Here is a 25174-nt window from a genome sequence, read left to right as displayed (position 1 = left end):
ATATGGATATAATATCTGAAATTTAATATGTAAGTTGCAATAACGACTGCGATTACCAAGGCTCTGTATTTAATTTCAAAATAGTTTCTACTATAAAACTGGTGATAAATGACTCTTAGGAAATTTTCAGCAACTCCATGGAGACCTTTTGTCGAGTCGTTTCATGTGTTAATTATTTGCTATTATTATTATTATTTTCTTTATTCCTACATAATTATGTATTGAGGCTTATCCGCAAATACTCACTGTATTTGCGGATGCTTGGCGGACCCATGCGATTTCTTCAATACCTACTAAGAGTCCTCTCCTGAGTTGTGTGGTGCGATATTTCGGCCTATTCGAATGAGGAAGTTGCATGGATATGGTTAGAGCTTCGCCTTCTTAAGTTATTTTCACACATGTATATCCTTTCTACAACATATTTTCATATGTGACTGATTGTCCTCCTTGTAACATGAGAGCTAAAATGAAATATCCGCGGCGCTGATGTCGCAACCTTAAAATCGCGCGGTACAAAAGATCCTATTACTTCTAAGTACATACATATTACTAAAACTTAATATTTACATATAACAGCTTACTATAGGGATACGTTTGTGTGATCTGTATAATTGTACCTATTCGCTTAGTCTGACTCCAGTACAACACAAATGTATTATTGTTTTTTATAGACACACAGTTCGAGCTCTCGTTCCATAATCTTACTCTAAGCTCATACGCCCTTCTGACGGTCTTAACTTAAAAAAGGCAATTCATAAGTTGCATTCAAGAAAAAGATTTATATGTAAATTTATTGGATTATTACGATGATATAAAAAAAAACTAGACATCGATAATATCGACTCAATTACACAAATCGTTTTACTGAGTTACGAGATTGAAAAATTTATGTAGGACGAAATTGATTTCCACGTCATTTCCATCTATACAATTTTTTAACGATATATATATTTTATAGACCTTACTTACAAATATATAAAAGCGTCACCATTGTTTCTATAATTATTCTAAACGTGAATTTGTTTGTTATTAATTTCTTGAAAATTATAATAATTTAATGCGTGTTGAATATTATCAGGCAGATCTTCAAATTAAATGTGTTAGTTGCATCTAGGCACAAAATTTACTTTTTGTCTTGCGTAGTACGTAAACAAAAACTATTACGCCACGTAAGTAGGTACTTCCGAGTTACATCACTCAAAGTTTTCTCTCTCGTTCTGGTTTTTTTTTATATAACAGGAGAGAAGCAGTCGGAGGGTTCATCACCAACGACTTGAAATGTTACAAGTCGCAACACGGTTACACGGAAATGCAAACTTGTTACAGAAACAACAAATTCTTAACTGCTCTATTGAGTCGATGCATTTCTTTAACTGCTGATCTGCGAGTATCCTAATTCAGGCAATTCTGCAAAGTTACTGACCTAATTATAGTCTTTGTACGTAATTTCGCCACATTTTGCGACACGTTGCCTGCTGATAGAATATTATACCGAAGCTTCGTGATTCTTTTGTCGTAGGCTTAATTCAGACTGGGTAGTTTTTATTTTATTTTATTTTCGTCAATGTCTATCGATTATACTATTAAATAAGCCGACATTGCGTAGATTCTTAAGAAATGTTCGGTGTTAAACTAACATCGGACAAACCATACAGCGGATACGTTAATTACACATTAATCTGAGGAGGTGGAACTGCCGATAGACCTACGTAAATATGTGTGAGGGAAACCGCTGTTTCAAGCGCAATCGTAATACTAATGAGATGCTGAACTTAGCCGGAAATGCAAACTTTATAGGAATTAACAAATTCTTAACTGCTCTATTTAGTCGATGCATTTCTTTCACTGCTGATCTGCGAATATCCTAATACAGGCAAATGACCTAATTAGTCCCTGTACGCAACGGCGGATCCAGGGGGGGGGTCATGGGGGTCATGACCCCCCCCTGAGCAGGACTTAGGTGGACCACTAATTGAACATAATGATTTTATATATAAATTCGCGCCATACAGATTATATGTTACTACATACCTTCAATATTTAATTAAATTTTATATAATATAATAACTTTGTATGATGGCAAACGTTTGGGAATGAACGCATCGAAAATTTGAATTTTCCGCGCCATACTTGCGCGCGCTTGTCGCTATGAAACGTCTAGCTAGACCTTACCTCAATCGGAATCGGAACGACTAAACTTCAACATATCATAACATAGTCTTATTTTAAATTGTGACATCAATATGTATCCTAATAGGAAAATTGGATACACTACCCTGTCAGCGAAGCGACAGCAGAAAGGTCTTTCTCTACATTGCGTAGAATTAAATCGTGGCTAAGATCTTCAATGGTTGCAGATCGCCTAACCGGACTGGCACTTCTCCACGGTAATGAAAACGTACCCGTTGACGTAAATGACGTAATAACGCGTTTCCGGAAAACACGTTAAAGAAAAATTGATTTAGTTATTAAAATATATGTATTTTGTTTGATGGAATCCATTGTCCCCTCGACATACCTCTAGCTGTTATGACAAATCATTCACCACGGTTATGTCATATAAATAAGCTGCCTCATTCTGTACGTGATAGTCAGGCCGAGCTAAGCTCGCCAAAACAGCCCGAGCTGAGCTGTAAAGGCCCTAAAGGCCAACACCGAGATTCCACTTCAAAAAAAAAATTTGATAGTGTTTCTCTGGATGTCTTCAAGAGAAGATGGTAATATGTACGTGTATATAGGTTGGTCCAACTAGTGACGTCAATAATTTTTTACGCGGAACATACATGGGGTACCTATACGAAAATACCCCATGTATGTTCCGCGATTTTTTGTCGTTTTCGAGTTATACATTTTTTTGTGTTTTTTCAATATTTTCTGCCAGCGAGGTTTCAAAAATTAATATCTTTCTATGATGTAGGTATTTTGCAGTTTTTTTTTATTTTTTTGATTCCAGAAAAAAATCCCAGCTTCTTAAAATTAGTTAAAGCTACTCAAAAAAGGTTTTAAAGTTAAAAGTTTAGTTTTTAGCTGGATTTGCCCAAACATTCGACTTCAATTGAAAAATACAAAAAGAAGTTTCCATAGCTTCTGGCTAAGTTTAAAAACTCCACAGGGTTCTAAGCTACCAAAATCATAGAAAAAAAATGGTACTTAATTGGTCTTTTTTGTTGTAATCGGTGGATTTTTTTTGGTGGATAGGCTATAAATCATTGAAGCATTAAAAATGTTTTTTTTTTTTCGACTTTTATTATTCTTATGGTTAATTAAACTTAATAATGTGGTTTTTTAATTAATTTTAATACCCGTAAAATAAATCTAGCTTTAATCGGCCTTTTAATGTGGATAGGCAAAAAATCATTGAAGCATTCAAACTGTATTTTTTTTAACTTTTATTTTTCTTATGGCAAATGAAACTTTACGATCTATTTTTTACTAATTTTAATACCCGTAAAAAAAGTAGCTCGTGTAATTCTTACAATAATTTTGGTCTTACCATTCAAAATTCAAAATGTTATTCGAAATGATTATTGCTAGTTGTGAAATTACCTGTTTTTTAAATAACAAATAAAAAACACAATTTACTGAAAAAATACTATTTCTAATATATAAAATTCTCGTGTCGCGGTGTTACGACAATCGAACTTCGTTCGAACTTCTCCGAAACGGCTTGAACGATTCTCATGAAAATTTTTTGTGCGTATTGGGTATATCTGAGAATCGGACAACATCTATTTTTCATCATTTTAGTGTTAAGGGTAGTCCACCCCTAAATTATTACTTTTTAATTTTTAGATAAAGATTTTTTTATATTTTTTCATGATACAGCATTAAAAAATACATACAACCCCCAATTTTCAATCCTATACGATCAACCCCTATTTTTTATTATAAATGATATACATGGCAAAACGACGTTTGCCGGATCAGCTAGTATTATAATAAATTTTCAGAACTCCTTCCTCCAACTTGAATACATAATGACTACGTTTGGGGATTTTTCAAAGAGCTGGTTTACCCGAAGGAAAGCTACTTTTTTTTAACGGGTATTAAAATTAATTAAAATCACATTATAAAGTTTAATTTACCATAAGAATAATAAAAGTCGAAAAAAAAACATTTTTAATGCTTCAATGATTTTTAGCCTATCCACCTTAAAGGCCGATTACAACAAAAAAATACCAATTAAGTACCATTTTTTTCTATGATTTTGGTAGCTTAGAACCCTGCAGAGTTTCTAAACTTAGTCAGAAGCTATGTAAAATTATTTTTGTATTTTTAAATTGAAGTCGAATGTTTGGACAAATCCAGCTAAAAACAAAACTTCTAACTTTAAAACCTAATTTGAGTAGCTTTAACTAATTTTAGGAAGCTGATATTTTTTTTATTTACACAACATTTAAGACAATCATTTCATGGAAAAAAGATGCAAAATACCTACAACAAAAAAAGATAGGAATTTTTGAAACCTCAGCGAGGCAGAAAACAATTCAAAAAACACAAAAAAAATTATAACTCGAAAACTACAAAAAATCGGGGAACATACATGGGGTATTTTCGTATGCCCCCTGGGGGCATGTGAGGAATCTAAAAAAAAAATATTGACGTCACTAGTTGGACCAACCTGTATGTACACAATATTATGTGTTAAGTTTTTCAAGTGTACAATAAAGAATAAATATTTTTAAGTGCAATACTTACGTACATTAATTAAATACCTACTTTTTACTTGTATCTATTGTTATCAAAATTAAATTATAAGTTCTTTACTTGACCACGACTATGTGACCCCCCCCTGGCACCAAAGCTGGATCCGCCCTTGCCTGTACGTAACCTGGCCACATTTTGCGAGGAACGGGACCCGTTGCCTGCTGATAGAGGCTTAGCTTTTTTAATGACTCAATGCTGCAATATGTTACGTGGAGCATGGTGTAATGGTGGAACCTCCTTACAAGCATCTTGTAAAATAAAACTATATTAGATGATATTATAATAAGGCGAATAAAAAGAGTGCCGGAGGTTTTCTTCTCAACTCTTTCGTTCTATGACATTTATTTGAAAACTGTATGTGAAAATAATAGATTAGTTATATTATACATACTTATGAATATTTTATTTTTACAAAATAATAAAACTTTATTCATAACAAAATATGGTTGTGACAAAATTGATCTAACGCTAGACCCCAAAGTAGGGAGTTGCCCAAACATGCAAGTTTTAGTAGAAAATAATCTATCTTCTCTCACAATTATACAGATACATTTTAAAGTAAATTTGACAATAGATACATTTTTTTATCAAATTCGAGTGTAAGTGGAAAGAATCTAGCAGAATCTGCTTGTATTGTTTATAAATATTAAATGTTTATTAATATAATTTGTTTGAAGTCACCACATGGTCTGGTGGCGGATGGTATTTGACTAAATATATAAACAATTTATATATATATATATAGTAATAGCGTTCTCCAAATTTGATATTGGTTACACCTATTAGAAAAAGTAACATAATTTCTAGTATTATGTCTTGTCACGGGTGATGTACCTACTTATTCTTATACATTATAACGCTCGGTAATTAGTATATCTGGCATTTATTGGTCCGTAAACTATAAAAATGTCACATTTAAAATAAACATTATTTCTACACGTTGAATTACGTAAATATATATAATACAATTAGTTTATAAGCAAAATTGGCGAGGTCCTAAGATATTAGGTATTTTACATTTCGATTCATATGCGTGCATAAATGTTTTTCGTCATTAATTACCAAAACGTAGACGGTAGGTACGTTAACTTCCGAAAACTAACACTACCTAACTCTAACTAAATACATGTGTTAAATTTTAATTATTTATCATGTTTAAGATATAAGATAGGCAATAGACCAAAGAGATAGGATCAGGCAATACTGTTATAAAAACAATTACTAAATTTGATTTATTAGCAATTTATTTTTGCAAGTTATTGTTTTCTAAGATGCATCGAGGATGACTTGCGTCGAGGTCATTAACCTTCCTATTATTTAAATTACATATCATAACTTGGCACGACAGGCATTTTACTTAGGGATTTAGAGACGCGACTCAGTGCTTAGATTTCTGAGAAAATTTCACTGTCATGTGCATACAGTCATCGTCGCCAATAGTGTATCTGGAGAAAGTCCGAAGAGTTTAATCATTAGATTTTTAATCTTTTTAGAAAAATAATACTTGTAAGTATTACACTAAATAAAATATTAAAAATAACAAATTCCATTATAATTTTGATTGCTAGTGTTTATAATATTTTAGCATGGATTTCTTAGCGGACAGAAAATTAATGAAATATTATAGAAGAAGTAAGTGAAGTATACCTATCTGTAGACTTATACAGGCGTGGCAACCACGTTACTTCGTCTGTTTCGCTGTTCAGCCGTTTACGTTTTTTCGTTCTATTAAATATAGATCATAGAATCTTGGCTTATTATTTTCTACCTGTCGGCAGCATTTAAAAGGACCAAATTACTCAACACCTCACCGAGAAATCTATATACATACTTGTTACATATTACCAGGTAAACATACTTAGATATGTGGGGTAACAATCTTTAAATATTTGAGTAGTTTAATTTGCTGCTTTCGAGTTACCATACTATTACATATGAAAGTGTACTGACAAAATAAATTTAATTAAATAGTTCTATTGGTCGATCAGGTATGAAAAGTATCAAATTACTGTAACGACCTCGACACAGGTTAAATTCTGTTATATTTAATTCAAGGTTAGAGTATGTTGGTATTTGTGTATTGCCTTTTATTCTTAGGCCATAGGGTTAAATAAACAATATTTTCAATATATTCGTTTATTAAATCAAAACAAAATACTCGTATTCGGTACTTCGAGTTAGGGTGAACAGAACTTAATAAAAGCACCTTACATAAAAACACCTTTATTACATTTTAGACCAATATTTACAACCGATTCCAAATCTTTGCTTATGCTTTCCTTGCTTTTTAACTATCATTTAATTTAAAAACCTAGTCTCAATTTCTTAATAAATATTTTATAAAAGTTATAACTTATAAAAAAAATGGAGTATTGACCATGTACAAAATTTCGTTTCAGCACTGACGAAGATGCGCGTCAAGGGATGATGCTAGATGGAGGTAAAATAAAAGAGATTCAAGTTAAACTTCTTCTAAGTTCACGTTCAGAGATGCATAAAGTTATCGAAGCGGCGCGACAAAGTGTGCCAATTTTATCACTATCTACAGCAGCGCCGGCGCCGATCGTTGCCCACGTTCCACCAGCCATACCCAAATCCGTCCCAGTCTCAGTACCTACTCCGCCTATTATCACCCCGTTCTCTGCAGCTCTAGGCTCCAACCCCCTAGCTAGCTTCGGCATACCAGGCCTCGGAAATCCACAAGAAATACCCCAACCGGCCGTTATAGAACCCCCTCCACCACTCATAAGTCCCTCTCACAGCCAATCCGCTGATGATGAGAGGGAGAAGGGGAAAGATGGAGATAAAATCGAACGCAAAAAGAAAGACGATAGGAGACGATCCAGGTCGCGGACCAGATCACGCGACCGAGATAGAAAAGATCGAAAAAGAGATCGTAGAGATCGGTCCAGGTCACGGGATAGGAGACGTCGCGACCGAAGCCGTAGCAGAGAACGTCGCGATAGAAAGAGAGATAGAAAAGATCGTAGCTATTCGCGTGATCGTTCTCCACGACGATCGCGTGACAAACGTAATAACGATAAGAAGTTATCTCCGCAATCGTCACAAGAACGGGCAATGAATGCTCTCGGTGACGCTAGTCGCTCGCCATCGCACTATGCTAACAAGGCTGCGAACATTATTGGTATGACTAATCCAATAATGAATAACGGACTTCTTGCTAATCCTAACCCAGTAACTACTCGCTTCAATGATCCGTCTATGGCTGAAACATTGAATAAGCTGCAGGAATTGGGTAAGAAAAGAAATCCTAATGCATTCCAGGGAGAACAACAAAATGGTGGCCTAAATCAAAGAGGAGGTTTTCGTCGTGAAGGGCGCCGATTCGATGGTCCAGATAGTAATAATTGCTGTGTAGTCATTAAAAATGCGCCTAATCATACAAGTTATGGCGACGTTCGCCGCTTCTTTCCTTACATGATTGATAAACATGGTATTAAAATGATAAATGATAACACCGGGCGTCGAACAGGTACTATTTACGTACGTTTTTGTGACCCTCAGTCAAAACTTGCGGCTTTGCAAAGAAAAACAAATGAGCTTAAAGGTGCCAAGGTTGTAGTCGAGAACCTAGAGGACGATGTGTACGATACCGCAGTCGACTCGTTCTTGCCCTATCGGGATGATAATGATGTTGAAGAAGATACTAACATTAAGAATGAAATGATAAACAAAAATGTCACATCTTATAATGTACTCAAATTATCAGATTTACCGCACTATGTAAAAGAGCATGACATTATGAAACTGTTTAGTGACTTCTCTTTACTTTCGATTATAATGGACGATTGTCGTATAACACGTTCAAAAATTGCGTATGCTCAATTCGTTAAAAGTGAGGAGGCAAGAGCAGCATACGAGCGCAAAGATACTTATGCGTTCGGAAGACGTCAAGCGGCAATAACACCTTTGACTGAAGAAGAATATGAAGAAGTTAAACATAAATTTGACAAAAGCAATGCGCCGTCGTCGAATAAAACAGAAATGTCTCTACCTCGAGACCCGCGTCAACGTCGACAAGAAAATAATGGTCCAATAGCCCCGCCTGCGCCAATGATGATGCAAAATCAGCCACATGGACCTGGCTTCTTCCCCAACCCCTCATTCCCTCATAACATGCCCGCCTATTCAGCTCAGAATGGAGCTCAATTTGGTTTTCCTAACCAAGGCGTAGTCGACCCTAGAACCGCAGCGGCAAACTGGGCTTCTCGTCCGCAATTTCCCAATCAGAATACGTCTTTTGGAAATCAAGGTCCGGCTGTGGTTAAAAACAATATGCCTGTTGAAACAGAGGAAGAACCTCTCGACTCAGTTCTCATGAAGGGTTTGCCGCGCAACGCTACAGATAGAACTATTGTTCACTTCCTCTCCGATACTGGAGCCGTTCCTTCAAGAATCCACCTGATGTTGGACACAAATGGACTCCCGTCCGGTGATTGTTTTTGTGAATTTAGATCAGAACAGGAAGCTAGACAAGCTGTATCAAAACATGGTCACATGTTAGAAGGTTGCCGAATTACAGTAGATTTGGTTATGAAAAGCGTAGTTGAAGATGCTTTAGAGGGCCCAAAAGAACCAAAGAACACGCAAGGCTTCATGGGTAACGGCCCGACGTTCTTTGAAGCTCAGCGAGGTGGGTTCGGAGAACCACATCATGGTTTCAGAGGTCGCGGTGGCTATGAGCGGGGAGGTTTTAGAGGTGGCTTTGATCCTAGTCGTGGTGGTTTTGATCGCGGGCGGGGAGGATTCGATCCAGGACGCGGCGGATTCGAAGGTCGAGGTGGATTTGATCGCGGTGGTTACAGAGGTCGCGGAGGCTGGAATGAGCGGGCGCGAGGCTTTGAAAGAGGCAGAGCCCGCGGGCGGGGCCGCGGAGTTTTCGAAAGCGGCCCCCGCCCGACTGAAGATGAGCCGGACCCAGCGCTAGAGGACTTCGGAGCGCCAGGCTGTGTTGTTTCTATGGAGAATGTACCGTTTAGAGCGAGCGTGGATGATATTTTAGCCTTTTTCGGTGATTTCGAATTGACACAAGATGATGTTATAAGGCGTTACAACGAGCGGGGTCAGGCCACAGGTGATGCGCGGGTCGCGTTCCGAACGCCATTTGACGCACAACGGGCGATCAAAACGCGACATATGAACACTATATTTGAAAGACGGGTTAGTCTCACACTGATGTAGCGTGAACCTGCTTGACCATAGTTAAGAAATTAAGTGATAGGAGTGTAAATATGACCCACCGACATATGTGTGGAAAAGCTTAACTACATTAAGTAGAGAATCCGATTTTGAGAAACGTATATTTTTAACTCTCACGTAAGTTAAGGGCCGAAAAGTGAATGTAGTAAAATCTCGGAATAACGAAAAAACAAGTTCTTTAAACCAAGTTAATTTTATCGGCCCTTTAAAACTATTGTATATAGTAATTTCACACTAGTCTTTTATATATATTTTATAGAATAGGGTTAATGAAATAAAATAAAGTTATGATTAAATTTGTGGATTTATTTTTCCAAAAAACAACATCCTGACAATTTACATTGCAACATATATAGAAGGTAACTTTCTTATCTCCTTAATCATTATAATATTACAATTCTTAATGCTCATTTATAACAATTTTCCAAGCTCAACAAAAACAAATTTTAACCATATCATGAAAGAGAGCTGTCATTATTTCAAAACTGAAATATTGAGCAAATCAATTTTTTTTTCATAAAAATTAAAACTCCCAATAAAATTACTGCTTCATCAAATCTATATTATGTAAAAATTTAAATCTTATTTCGAATTGACGTAAAGATAAAATGTATGAATTTTTACATTAAAAACAATATTTTATTATAGATCAAAACTAAATTTGAATGAGTAAAATACAACAACTAGCATAATACAATACATAGTGTAAATACAAATTGATTAAAAATACATATTTGTACTGCAAAATATTTTGACAGCTATCCAAGATTATTTCATTGGTTTACATTATACTCGAAGAAAATATCTAGTAATTTGTAGGAACTGTTAAAATTGCTCAAGATATTTGTTTATTTTAACAGTAGAAACCGAAAATTACGTCAGTCGTAATCGAACCAACTACATTACTATAAGGGATGTATGCATGAACATATTTTTTTTTCACTCACATTAAGTCGTCGTTTTTTCCGACTTCTACTGTATAATTTAATAAGCGAACACACGCAGCGCCACCTATCAACTCACCAATGGACGCAGCGTGTTTGCAAAACACAAACAAAATATTTATAAAAATACACTGGAATAACGTTTATCTTATATTGTAATAGTCATCTAAAAGAAAATACTTAAAAAAGTATGAAGAATGTTAAGAAGTCCTGAACTTTGGTATTATTACGCGATTTAAAGATGTAACAAACACACCTTTGCCAAACTAAACTTCGCATTATAACTATTGTGATAACACATTAATAAAAACTTACATTTTAACATAAATACTCGAATGAAATGTTCTCAAAATAGTTATTATATTTACATAAATGGAAGAATATATTTCGCCGGAGTTAATTTGCACCCAATATTTCAGTAGCTTTTAAAGTAAAACTAAGTTTAAATCTATACTTGTGACATTTTACAATTTTATTAGAGATTAAAGAGGTGGAAAGCAGAAACCGTCAAAATAAATGTCTTCAAAAATTTGTTAGTATTAAGAAAAAAATCTATAGAAGTATTTCAATACAAGCACTCTACAGTATTTATCTAAAATTTCTAGTATGCAAATTGAAAATATAAAAAATGCGTCTGGTCCCAAGTAGAAACATTTCAATTCCATTTGAAAACCTTAATATTGTAGAGAAATCAATATAAAGAAAAATATATTATTTAGTATTACACCATGCGACGGAGCCAAACGGTTTTGAAAAATTATTGATAATATACCAATATCTTCTATTGGTTTTTTATATCTAAAATGCAGTTATAAATATGCGAACACAAAAACGCCTCTATATGTTTATTATTTCTAGCTACACATCGATCACAGTGACAGACAAACATTAATAAATATTCCTACCTACACTATTTGGATGACATTGGTTCGAATAGATGATAATGAAAAATTTCATTCAAATGATAGGTAATATATTTTTCATTAAAATGTAGTTTACATAATAATACAAATTCACTCCTATTTATGGAAATCCTTCCTAAGTTTCGTTTTGCTAATATATGGCAAAGATCAAGTTATTTCTGAACCCACATCACCCGTTGAAAGTATATTACAAAATATATAACTTTCGAGGTAATTAACATTTAGAATAATCCAATATCGTGTAAGGATGTACAAGAAATAAGTGTATATCTAAAAATATCGTTTCAGAGATCTTGTCGAGGACCGAAGTTTTAGTTTATGTGTTCCTGAAATACAAAAAATATTATATCAGATGAGGGTAGTACAAAAATAATATTTTTTTAATACACATGTATAGGCTGAAATCAACGAGTAGCCTCATAGCTAATAAGAGACCTCTTTCAGACAATCCTAGTTAAGTAACAACTCAATTACTCTCGACTCACTCGACATTCTAATAATAATTATAATATGTTGTTTTCTGTTACTTATTTTTGTAAATTGAAATATTTCAATGTTTTATTCCACCGAAAATCACAAATATTATTTAGTTAAAGTTGATAACATAATTTTGTGTAATTCAATCATTCTATTTACTGAAAACACATTAGCATTTTAAAAATAAACATAAAACTTACTTTTTGTTTCTCCTATTAGGTGAGCCATTGTTAGAATGATTCGAGTGGTTAGGGCTGTCGCTCAATTCCGTCGAACTTCGCACGTCGCCGTCCATCTGAAATTGATAAGGTGGTTTATACGACATATTTCTATTAAAAAGGGATATAAGGAAAACGTAATATATTATCCTATACAAACTATTGTCTATATTGTATTTTATATAAACTCTTTTGTAATGTTGTCTTTGCCGTCTGATCGACGATGTTTAATTTATGTCACTTGACATAATATATGTAAGATATTTTAATTTTTTCATTATATTTTATTTTATAAAACCTAGAATATAGGCTTTTGTATTCACAGAGAAACGCAGTTGCGCCTTATTTGTTCCCAGTATAAGCGATTGATACTATTATATACTGATTTCAATTATTCGCTTTCGAGTGCTAAATCAGAGATATATATTATCCGTCAAAGACATATTAGAAATGTCATACTAGTTAGATAAAAAATTTTTATGGGATGCCATAGAGCAATTACCCTTTATATAGTAATAATAAAAATTGAATTGTTCACTTCAGGAGCTTAAATGTAGGAAAAAATCACTAGGAAATTGTTAATACAGTAAGTAAAATTTCAAAACATGTAATGAAAAACGTCGAGTCCATTTTCAAAGTGCCCCCTTTAATAATTAAATTGCCCCCTGTGGGGCGTAGGTCCCACGTTGGCAAACACTGCCACGGAGGTTCTATATTTGAAATACAAAAAAAAAAGGGTGCGTGTACTTATGTACGCGCGTAAGAAGTTATACCTACTTCTTTGGCATTATTAAAAATAGTTTTTGATTGCATGCAAATAATTAATTACAATTAAATAATCAAAGACTGGAAAAGGAGTCATTATATTCAATAAAGTTCAGTTTACATTTGAAAAATTAAATAAATAAAAATTTATTATTATTCTCTTACATTAAGTGTAACATAAATTCTATTATTTTTCGAATGTTGTATTTAAATTATGTCCAATGCCGTAGCATCTTCCGTGGGCAACTTCATTCTGTTAATTTTGTGTCACGGTGCGCGCGCATCGTAAAATTTCACTCTCATCAATTTTTCATAACGCGCCTAAAGAAGTATAACTTCAAAAACATACGTCGAATTAAACCAACTTAAGTAGATTTTTATTTAAAACCATTATTATATCTCACCTGTCCAGCCTTCATTGCATTGTACGCGATCTGTAGGATAAGAGTGGTCCATACAACGTGCAGTACGAGAAGCAGACAAAGCAGCGAGTTGAAGATATAGTACGCCGGGAACGTTGGTACTAATTGTGGCGCTCGTACCAGCGTGCTGAAAATTATAATAATTTGATTAATTTTGTTCAGAAATTTCGTCTTATTGAAGAATTAGTTTTATTTGCATTCAAAGAATCACTAAGACTGTTAAACCAAGAATTATTTAAAAATTAGGTTAATTTTTTTTATTATTAAAAATTAATTTTAACACTGGACAGTGAAGTCATATTACCTATTTGCTAATAGTAGTAATAATTGCAATAAATATTATATTGACGTTTATAAGCCATTATTAGTTATTTAAAAAATAATTTTGGTAGGTACATTCAAGAGTAATTAATACGAGGATTCAGGCATAAAACTAAAATTATTTTATACCTATTTGAATCTACTCTTCCGACGCAACTTTTGTACAAAAATGACCCGACCTTATCAAATTGCATCGTCAGCTGTTTAGGCGTAATAAAAAAACCTACATTTGTAATTTAATAGTTACCTCCATATAATGTAGAAGGGGAAAATTCCAACTCTAGTTGTGATCCAAGCGACGATCAGTGCCAGGAACAGGGAATCGCACAGCTTCTGGTAACCAGCATATTTCGATGCTTTGACCCCCTGAAAAATTCATACAACAAATGTTTTATTTTGCAATTTGAAATTACGGACTAAACACAAAAAATATTACAGTATACTCTCTATTCCATTACTAACATAAGATAACGCGTGCGTCGGATGCTGCACGTGCTCGTCCGAGGCACGGGGGTATCGAAACACCACCAACTGCCTAGCTTAGGGGTACTAATGACTTTTTTTAATAATAAAATGCAACTATGGGGCAATCAAACACCACTCAATAAGGCAAATATAAATAAAATAAATTTGTATAGAAATATATTATCCCAGTATGCCTTACCTCAACAAATATATCAGCGCAGTCGTGCAATAGCAGGACCAGCGTGCCTATACGGTGAAGATTGCAGACCCAGGAGAAGGAGAGTAAAGCGATGGTTGCCAAGTGATGCACAAACATCTGCCAGAAGTCTTTCCGACGCACGTCCCAGAACTGGGAGATCGTCAGCGACCAGTAGAACGCTGACGATATCATGTAGTACCACCAGATGTCATCTGTCAGACCCTAATATTGCAAGATGATATTATAATTAACGCTGCATAAACAAGGGAATATTTGAATTACATTTGGATCCGGGCTTAAAGCTACATTTTAAGTCTTAATTTTTAAATCACAGATATAGAAAGATGAGATGAAGTAACTGCTTTGCTGTATGATTCATAAAAATCGGTATTCTTAGGTGGGTTAACTAACGAATATATTTTCTATAAAGTAAAACAAATCGAAAAATAATATGTAAATAAAGTAACAATCATGACTCTATAGCCACAATCTCACGTAGATTAGCATCACTACATAGTATAAAACAAAGTCGCTTTCTCTGTCCCTATGTCCCTTTGTATGCTTAAATCTTTGAAACTACACAACGGATTTTGATGCGGTTTTTTTTAATAGATAGAGTGATTCAAGAGGAAGGTTTATATGTATAATTACATCCATTAAATAGTAGAGAAGTACTGTTATTTTTGAGGTTTCTAATGTGATGTCGTAAATAATTACATTTTTTCCGCTTACATTGCAAACGCAGGCTGAACCCTACGAGTTTTATCAAAATAATGTACTAAGTATTGTACACATTGAAAAGGTCTACAGAAAAGTCCGTGATGGTATATGTCTATCTCTTATGGATAACCCACAATAACTTTTTTTTGTCATTTCCTTTTTACGACAAATAATGGCTAATTTTCGAAGCGATTTTAACCAATACAGCATTAATCCTTAACCAATTAAATACCTTGAATACATTGTTCATTTAATATAGATCTATATGGCCCTTTACAGCATATGATTTAAATGAATATTTCAAAGATATTACAAATTAAAAATTGCGGGACGCAGCGCGTCGGAGGCCGCGGTTCTCAATATACTTTATAGCACTTTGAATTTAGTATCAGCATTGCCTCCGTGCGAAGCCGGGGCGGGTCGCTAGTCATCAATAAAGGCTATCGGTTTCATGTACAATTCAATGTTTAACTATAGTAGTTTTAATTGTATATAGTAAAACAACTTTGACATATTGGAATTTAAAATAAACATATGTTTTTATATGATCGAGGTTCCCATTATCATTCAGAGTCAGGGCGCCTCAACGCATGAGATAAGTTTACGATTTAAACTTTAAAAGGACGTTTACGTACGTTTCAAACTGTATAAGAGAATAATTTTGATTTTCTGTCAGAAATTTAGGTAGGTACGTCTATTGCTATCTGAGTTGATACTGTTGATATATTTATTCCTGTTTAAAATAACTAAGTTAGGCGAGGTCAACGTCTTTACGACTAAGCTTAGTCACGCTCTATAGCTTTAGTAAAACCTACAGGGTATAATTTAATATAAATCATAATATATACGTGTCTTGTTCCTTAAAAATAATGTTTTTTAACCACAAAACACCGCCATAAAACATGGGGCAGACACTTTTGTCACACTTTTCATTTACATTCTGTTAAGGCATGGTGAGTGATCAGCTGTCTGAACCTATAAACTCGAAACTATCACTTTTTGCGATAATTGAACTCAGAACCATCCCGGCTTCTAAGTTGTTTATAAAATCTTAAGACTTTTAACAGTTAAGAGTAATTTTCCTATTTAATACCAGCCTTAAAAATTAGTGTTGTATTATATGTAACAGATGTACAAAAGCACAAACTGGACGTCAATGACCTCGTCCTTAACTCACTAATTATTTCAAACAAAGGGGTCTCTTATACATTGAAAACTTTTATAATACCAGACAGCATCGCAGCTGTGTATATTTATGTCTATTACCTATTTAGTTTCGGTATTAACGTTAAATCTACTTTATCTAACCCATAGTTAACGCAAGTACACATTTAAATATCTTTCTTTTTCTATGCACAAACTCTTGGGTACCAAGTAGATTATTGTAACCTGATATCTTACAGACTAGACTTAACTACAGATAAACATTACCATATATGCATGCGGTAATTTTACTCTTGTTCTTGTATATGTTTCATACTGATTAACACCTATAAAAGTCATCGTAGTATTTTACGAGCAATTCCCATAAAATGCTATTATTTCGTATGGATAACATTGTTATTGATATTTCACAATCGTTAACCTACTTTAGTATTAGACATAAAACTTATTTATGACCAGCCATTGTTTGTATTCAGCTAATACAACTTTGGTAACTATGGGCAACGCTTTACCCACAAATGAATACAAACGTTCTCGAAGACAATTTTCTATAAAGATACAACAAATAAATAATAAGACTGCAGGGGCGCTACAACGCTAAATCGGTCTTGGCCTCACATTGCATCTGTTTGAACATTTTTATTTTATAGACAAATAGGTGGTTCAGCCTTGTGTGACTGACACATGACATCGATGTTTGGGTTTGCATGCGGGTTTCCTCACAATGCTTGCCTTAATGAGGTTCGCACGCTTAGCACTGCTGCTGTGTATATACAACTGCTGCCAATTACGCTAGGGTAAACAATAACCTATTAAGAGCAATAAAGAGGAAGCACAATTGCGACACGTTCCCCATTAATAAGTTGTTAGGGAAAGTAACAAACAGGGGGGCCGAACACAACAAGTCCAATAAATTGAAAACCGAATGTTTAAAAAAACGAAAATAGTTTCGAGTCATCTACACTGCTAAGTGTCTGCTTACGAATGCTTTACACGTAACAATAGTATCGATGACATAAAACTTTCTAGAATCTAAATTATCGATAATCTTACTCTGTAAACATTAAGGTTCAAGAAATGGATAGATTTTTTCCATAATCATTTAATGTTTAACTGTAAAAATTATCTGTACATCCTAATTAAATGTATAGCCTAACTGGCATGTTTTTAGATTTATACTTACCTAGTTGAAGATTTTAATAACTAATTAATTGTTTTAAGGATTTACTAGAAAACGTTCTAATTGGCTTTTTATGAAAGTATTGTAGTCCTTGACGACTAGAAACTAATTTTCAAATTAATGGATTAATGAAAACGCACACGTCCGCGAAATAGAATCCGCGTCTTAGAGACTGCGACTCGCGACCTTGATTTGCATCGGCCACCAGGTCCCACAACTCATTGCTTAGTATAGCAACCCTCTTCTGTTCACTGCAATAGAACACAACTGTCACCCATAAAAGCTGCGGGAATGGATCTAGGGGTCACTACGACAGGCGACCAGGGTCGCGTTGTCGAATGGTCGGAGTCGCTAAGACCTGAATGTTACGTTAATATATCTACAAATACTAAATACTACTAAATCGTAAAAAACAAACGCTTATTTTACCTTTAGATCGTTTTAATGGTCCCAACATATTTTTTCAACAGGAACTATTCATATTTCCCATTATATTAATAATAATAATGTTTATGTTTAAAGTACACTCAAATTACAAAGCAATGCCGTCATGATGCAACTATGTTGCTATTAATTACTAACCTGTATCCAATAGTAACAAAATCGTAAACAGAATTACGTAAATAAAACAAAGTTAAACACAACCGACCGAAATCTGTCATCCGAAAGTGAGGCCGTTAAAAAATTCAGTTGCAGTTATAAACGTTCACTAATTATCTAAATTATCTTTTTTTAAACTAAGATAATAGCTCCCAATTTGGAGTTACATTTGACAATAGTCATCACTCTCACGGTAATTATGAATGGAGCTCAATTTATCCGAATTATATTCCATTACGAAACACAAAATATTAGAAAAAGTACATTATATACACAAATAAGAATTGTGTGAGAAATTACCATAATAATCTTACAATTGCTAAATATATTAAAATCAATTAGTTCCGCTCGTCACGCGGCTTGGTCTAAGTAGAATAGGGCCATAGCTTTAAAACTGTACTTATAATACAATTTATTTTATTATACTATTTTAAGCTGAATTACGACGTATTATTACGTAACGGACCCATTACGGACTCCGCTATACTCGTAACGATGATTTTCATCCCCATTCACTCTCTTTCATATCTATCAAACAGTTGTCCATGAATAAGGGCAGGCAACGCAAACTTGTCTCACACACCTTTCTCGATAGGAATTAAAATTAAATAAGGCATTATTCAATCTACGGGTAAAACTGCTTGTTGTTTATATAAAAATGTACTTAGAGTTACACGCGCATGACACATAAAAAAATCTTTCATAGTAAGTTATCGCAATCATTAATCGGTCAGTTTTATTTAAAAAACTAAATGTCTTAATTATTAATTGTATATAGTAATTGTATTTAAATTATGGTATAATATTATAGTATAACTTATTATATTTTGCAAGCTAAAAATAAGCATTATTATAATACAGGTCACTGACAGGTCAAGGTAACACCAAGGTAACGCTAGTTTAGGTTAATGTTAGGCAATTACTGAAACAGGCGAAATTGCTTTTAAGTGCAAGGCAAGGTTTTAAACAATATACACAGTAAATTATTTTGAAAATGATGTTTGATATTATTACTTTTGCTTTACCAGCAGGGAAATAATCTAATGCTTCACCATGTAATACTAATTAGTCACGGAATAAATAAGTATGGGCCGCCTACGTATCTACATATGAGTGTCTCGTTATTAGCCAGTCATACTTCATAGATTTATTTACCTATATGTATGTGAAATAAAATACCCGGTATTCTGGGACTCGTAATAACGATAACGACAATATTAAGGCTTTACACCACTCGATTACAAGTATTAGAAATCAGACCTATAGATAACTATTAATATAATTAATTGCTATATAATATTTACTCTCTAGACGATAAAAGTTTTTTTCTGATAACGTCTGTTCAACAGTTAATTCAACTGTTTGATTAGAATGAAAAAAATATTGGTTGTTTGTAAAGTAGGTTTACGATCGAGATGTTTACGTGATAACGTCTTATTGGTGATATAAGTTTTTGGGAAGTAAGGAATTAATGAAGATAACAATTTTTTCAAATTTTAAATTACATCTATCGTTTTATTCACACTCTTGATGATAAATTTCGGGTGTAAAATGACAAGTTTACTTATTCGACTATGATATACATTTTTCTTCATACATTCACGGAATGACTGGCAGCGCTCGAGATGAGACGGGAGATCGGTCCGTCTCTCTCTCGTTATACCTGCGATCGCGCTCGTGAGGTTTTGGTGTGACACAAGTTTCTGAACATGTCACCCGACTAAAACGATTTTAAAGACGTTATCACGTCAAAAACCGTTTGCTAGATAAAACCACCATAAGGACTTGAGCTGATTAAATATTGTTAGATCATTTTTCTTAAGTCGGATTTATCAATTATACACAAAAGTTACAGTTTCAACGGTCCGCAATGAGTTAATATCGTTACTACATACACTTGATTATTAGGTTTATTGACCCGACTAATCATCAGCTGATTACAAACCAAAGCAAGACTTATTTCTATGTAAAAAATAATTGTGCCAAGATTACGTAACATTGACTGTTTTACATAAAAACACACAGGCAGTGAAGGTCAAATATTTATACTTTTTATTCTTAACTAGAGTTTTTCAGATTAAATAGTTGTATGCTAGATAACAGCCGTGGCTTTGTTCCCAAGATGTAAATTTAACAGACATTTTATGTATCGTCGTGGTGGGTTTTGGAACGATTTTCGGGCAAAGAATGGTTGTTAGTAAATACACAAGGGGATCACCTACTTGTCTATGATAAATAATGATTAATAAAACTGGCACAGAAATGTATCTGGTCAATGCAGCGCTGAAAGATTCCGGTGCCAGACAGAACGACATCTTCTTAACACTAAATATCACTCAGACAAAGGAGGTATCATAAAAAAGGGAAATAAACAGGCTTCATTACATATTTAAAAAAAATGACGACGATTTCAAACATCCCCATAGATACCGGAATATTTTCAAGCGATTTAAACTAATATTTTACATTCGACGTGTTTTATTTTTGAATAAGGAAATATACATTAAACACCAAATATGAAACGTTACATTCTAAATATAACATACCACAAAAATATGTTTAGTGAAGCCGCACACTGCATTTAGCGTTATTGCAAAAACCTACCCAGAATTCATTACCGATCACTATTGCACGCAAGGACTTCTTGCAACTGTTTCTAAACAAATACGAAATAAAAACGCGTGTGTCGTTTTTCCTTCGCACCTGTTATTATCACTTTCTTTTTGACATTTTACGCTTTATACACTAACACACAATTATGTCCCCATAAACCAAACTATGCGGTCAAGGTCGAAAAACTAATGCTCAGAAACCACTTTTACCTTTGGATAATATATAATTAATGTATTATGTATTGAGTATATTAATAACTTAAAATATAAATAGAAAATTTAAAAGTAAATTAATAGAAAATGGGAATTGGTATTTCAAATAATTTTAAATGTAAGAAAACTAAATAAGCTAAGCGCGAACAGCCTTCTGTTCCATAAAACTTCATGGATTGTGACATGGAGTCATAGTTCGGTCTCGATTCTGAATCTTAAACCCCCAAGACCTAGAATGAGCTAAGTAGTCAAGTCTTTCATCAGTCAATATACATATATATAGATAGACATATAAGTTCCGTTCGCATTTATACTTGAACCTCAGTTAATATAAAAAATAGTGACACAGCTTGTCTTTATTAATGAACTCACCTGATGAGGATATCCAATATAGCACTGATCAATATCCCACAGCCACTCCTTATCCCAAAGGATATAAACTCCGAAGCTGAAGTTGGCTATATAGAAGGTGACTTTCCAGGCGTTTTCGCAGAACTTAGTTAGAGTCGAGGGTTTATCCTGGGTCCTGCGCAGACGCCACCACCTCTCCACTTGACGCTCTGTTATATCGAGCTGCTTCGCTAACGCACATAACTGAAAAATATATTTTTAACTTAAACAAATCATTTTTATTTCCATTTAATGTTTCTGCATTTTAATTAAAAGAAAGTAAGAAAATAATGCTATAATATCAAAGTATATTAAATATTTTTTATTAAATATCAATAAGCAACGTTGTTTATGCACTTGTATGATAATATAGTTTAAAAAATCAAAGGTTAAATAAAAATAATTTAAACAGCTTCAATAAAAATATAGTATTTACTCACTATTTATATAAAGGTGTCTTTAACAAAGTCTCAAGTCCCTGAACAAACGAATACGAAACTTAGCAAAGCTTTGTTTTTGTTGACTTAGAAATGTCTTAGATTACTCTAAAGAGAAGAAGTACATCCGATTTAGTGCAAGGGCACTGCCCTGCGATTCTGTAACTCACTTTTCGAAGAGAGCGACCGCCGATGCGAAAACCGCTGTGTGAGTTCGAAAAGTGAGTTACAGAATCGCAGGGCTGTATTTCAAGAAAAGATTTTTAGTGTGACTCTTCTTTTAACAACAATATAATTTTATTCAGTTTATCTAAATACAGAACTAAATAAAAAGTAGACAACCGCTGTCAAGGCCATTACTAAAAATAATCAGTACAAGTGCTTTGATACGTTTTCGGGGGGGCTTAAAAAAACACGTGTTCATCATGTGATAATATTTAAATTTCAAGTAATCTGACTGTATTATATTGATAAATGCCATGTGAATGGCACGTAAATTGAATACTAAATAATGAGAATAAATAAATACGAATAAATTAATCATTAACATCTCAGAATTATGATTCTCATGTTCGTTAAATAACATATTATATAATAAAAATCAATAAAACCTGTATGCGGTGGGAACTATATCATTAATTATCTTTTCACTAATTTATTTTGGTTTTGTAAAGTAATGTATCTATATATACTGTGTGTCCTTATAAAGAATTTCAACCGACCAAGCATTTGTTCGTTATAAGGAAAACACCAAATTTAACCAATTTCAATAATTTATATATATACATATTTTCTCTAAATAATAAATACTATTTTTTTATGTTACACAATACTATAGACTAACAAATGGAAGTGTTAAATTTATGTTTTTTTAATCTTGCATTGTTTACACTATAAATTTCTTCCCCTTGTTCATTTAATCAATTTCTTAAAAGCATTCTGTTTTGTACAATATGTGAAGTTCTGTGATTAAATATATGTAGTATGTACATATGAAATTAATTTTCTTAACTGATTGATACATATAGCCAAGCCACAATGAAAGAGTTCTAATTGTGAAATTTTAACAAGTGATGAGGAAAGCCTTGTTTCTTTCGTTGAAGTATTGATTGTTTGAAAATATGTGACACTTATCTGCTTTATAAGCATGCCAATGAGACAAGAGAAAGATCAGTCTGTATTTTTCAAAAATTTACTGCTAATTAAACCCCCGATGCATCATGTCTACCAAAGTATGTTGAGTATTACAATATTTTAAGAAATCAAGATTCATATACTTAATCACACATAAATTATATTGACAGCAATCCTTTAAGATAATGACACCTTGAATTCTTGACCTTATAATTAATAATATAGATAGCACATGCTGACACCAACTTTATACAAAACAGCGCTAAATATACTTTCATAATTATTTGTAATATTTTTAATTATTAATTTAGGAATGCATGTTATTCGTGATTTGCAAGAAGAAATGTTAACATAAATTTTAAGTAAAATTTAATATGAAGATATATTTTTGGTCCTTCTTTATATATTTTTAGAACAGTATTACATTGCAAGTGAAATATAGACCTCTACATCTCAATTAAAAGCCTACTAGCCACGTCCATAGAATATCTCAAGAAAAGGTAAATGAAAAGGAAATACTAACGATTAGAAAAAAATCTTTATAAAAAAAATGCAAGTATGCCATTGCCAATATATATAACAAGGCGGGTAGACAATTAAAATTCAATTACACTGAATAATGTCTTGATATGAATATAATGGAATTAGTATTCACTATGTACATTATTAGTAGCTGTGGAATATGGTACATACAGTCATTGTGTTTAATGTGTGAGGAAAAAGAAATTAATCTTGCACACTTTAATAATACTTCAGAATGTTTATAAAAATATAAATTTTAAACTTTATTTTGTATGACTTTATTTAGATTTTTATAAATAATTTGTTAAGCTGTTAGGAGATGAGTTGTTCTTACTTGTTTGTGGTTCCGAGGTCCTGACCTATAAGCTGCCTCTAGTTTAGGATTTTCAGGTGCTCTTCTTGGTCTTATGTCTTTGATACCAAGGTATTTACCAAATGGAGCATACAATATCCTGAAAAACTGTATATATTATGTATTTCTTAATTTTAATTTCTTAAGGAAGAAACATTTGAAAGACCAAAAAAGTTCAATAAATTAAATACTTAAATTTTTTTAATTAAAATGCCTTAGTATTTACATACAGAAATATGAAATATATATAACATATTTTAATGTAGGTAATAGTAAATTAATTATCTTATCATGTGGTTATATCAATAGTATCATGATATGCATTATCAAACAAGTTTTATTCTCAGGATAATTTGGCAATTTTTACCTATTTAAATGATAAAAATATTGTATATATATAAGGCTTGTATATTTATTACTTCTCATGTATTATTAGTATATAATTTGTGCTAATTTTTAATGTAACATTTAAAATATTATGGGCTAAAAATATCACACTTTTCACCTAGGTATTGTATTATAGCTAAGGAAATAAATGTCTCCAACAATTTTAATTGCAAGGAAATGAAATTATTAATTATTGTCGAGCAGGCTTTGAAATACATTACTAAATATACACATATTCACATCATGAATAAAATTGCCCGACTACAAAGAATCGAAAAATAATATAGGACATATCGTCTTGGCATTCTAATCCTTTTAAGGAAACCTAAGAAATGCAAACGTTTCTCGATTAAAAACTAATACGATGGTATAAGTCATAAGATTCGTAAATTTAACGCCCCCGACTTGTGAGTGAGTCAATTACAACAAGTAACTTTGTGTGTAATAGATAACTTTCGGTACTCACCTATCTAGCACATAACGGAGACTTATAAAAACGAGTGCTAACGGTATAGGAAAGAAGACATGCCGATGATCCGTATATATTACAAGCTTTTCCGGCCCGGGCGCGATGTCAGACCATGTTGTGTTAGGCGGTAACCAAACATATTCACTCCAAAACGTGTTTATTAACGACTGCAACATAATTTTTACTAATAAAACTAATCACAGTGCCGTCAATAGCTAGCAAAACTAAAATTTAACTAAAAATAATTATTAAATTAATTTTTGTTATCCCCGCGGACCATTAACTCGTATGATTGACGAAGCGCGGCGACAGGGACAGGTCAGAGTTGCCATT

General features: G+C 33.1%; 2 protein-coding genes across 2 annotated transcripts in view; one reads left to right on the top strand and one right to left on the bottom strand.

Moving 5' to 3' along the window:
• LOC125056131 overlaps positions 1–10223 on the top strand; it is an 18103-nt gene extending 7880 nt beyond the window's left edge. Inside the window, exon 3 of the mRNA XM_047659092.1 lies at positions 7107–10223. Within this exon, the coding sequence (XP_047515048.1) occupies positions 7107–9909 (2803 nt within the window). The 3' untranslated portion in view covers positions 9910–10223. The remainder of the gene's footprint in view (positions 1–7106) is intronic.
• LOC125056137 (ceramide synthase 5-like) lies at positions 10213–25174 on the bottom strand. Its single transcript, XM_047659105.1, has 8 exons — positions 24839–25174; positions 23968–24085; positions 21523–21744; positions 14662–14883; positions 14245–14363; positions 13659–13803; positions 12472–12566; positions 10213–12120 (listed from the first exon to the last, which is right to left on the bottom strand). The coding sequence occupies exons 1-8, from the start codon at positions 25015–25017 to the stop codon at positions 12111–12113; spliced, it is 1110 nt and encodes a 369-aa protein (XP_047515061.1). The 5' UTR covers positions 25018–25174; the 3' UTR covers positions 10213–12110.

Source organism: Pieris napi, chromosome 2, assembly GCF_905475465.1.
Source record: "Pieris napi chromosome 2, ilPieNapi1.2, whole genome shotgun sequence".
NCBI classification, from domain to species: Eukaryota; Metazoa; Arthropoda; class Insecta; order Lepidoptera; family Pieridae; genus Pieris; species Pieris napi.
The sequence above is the reverse complement of the archived record's forward strand: the minus strand, read 5'-3'. Positions and strand labels throughout refer to the sequence as shown.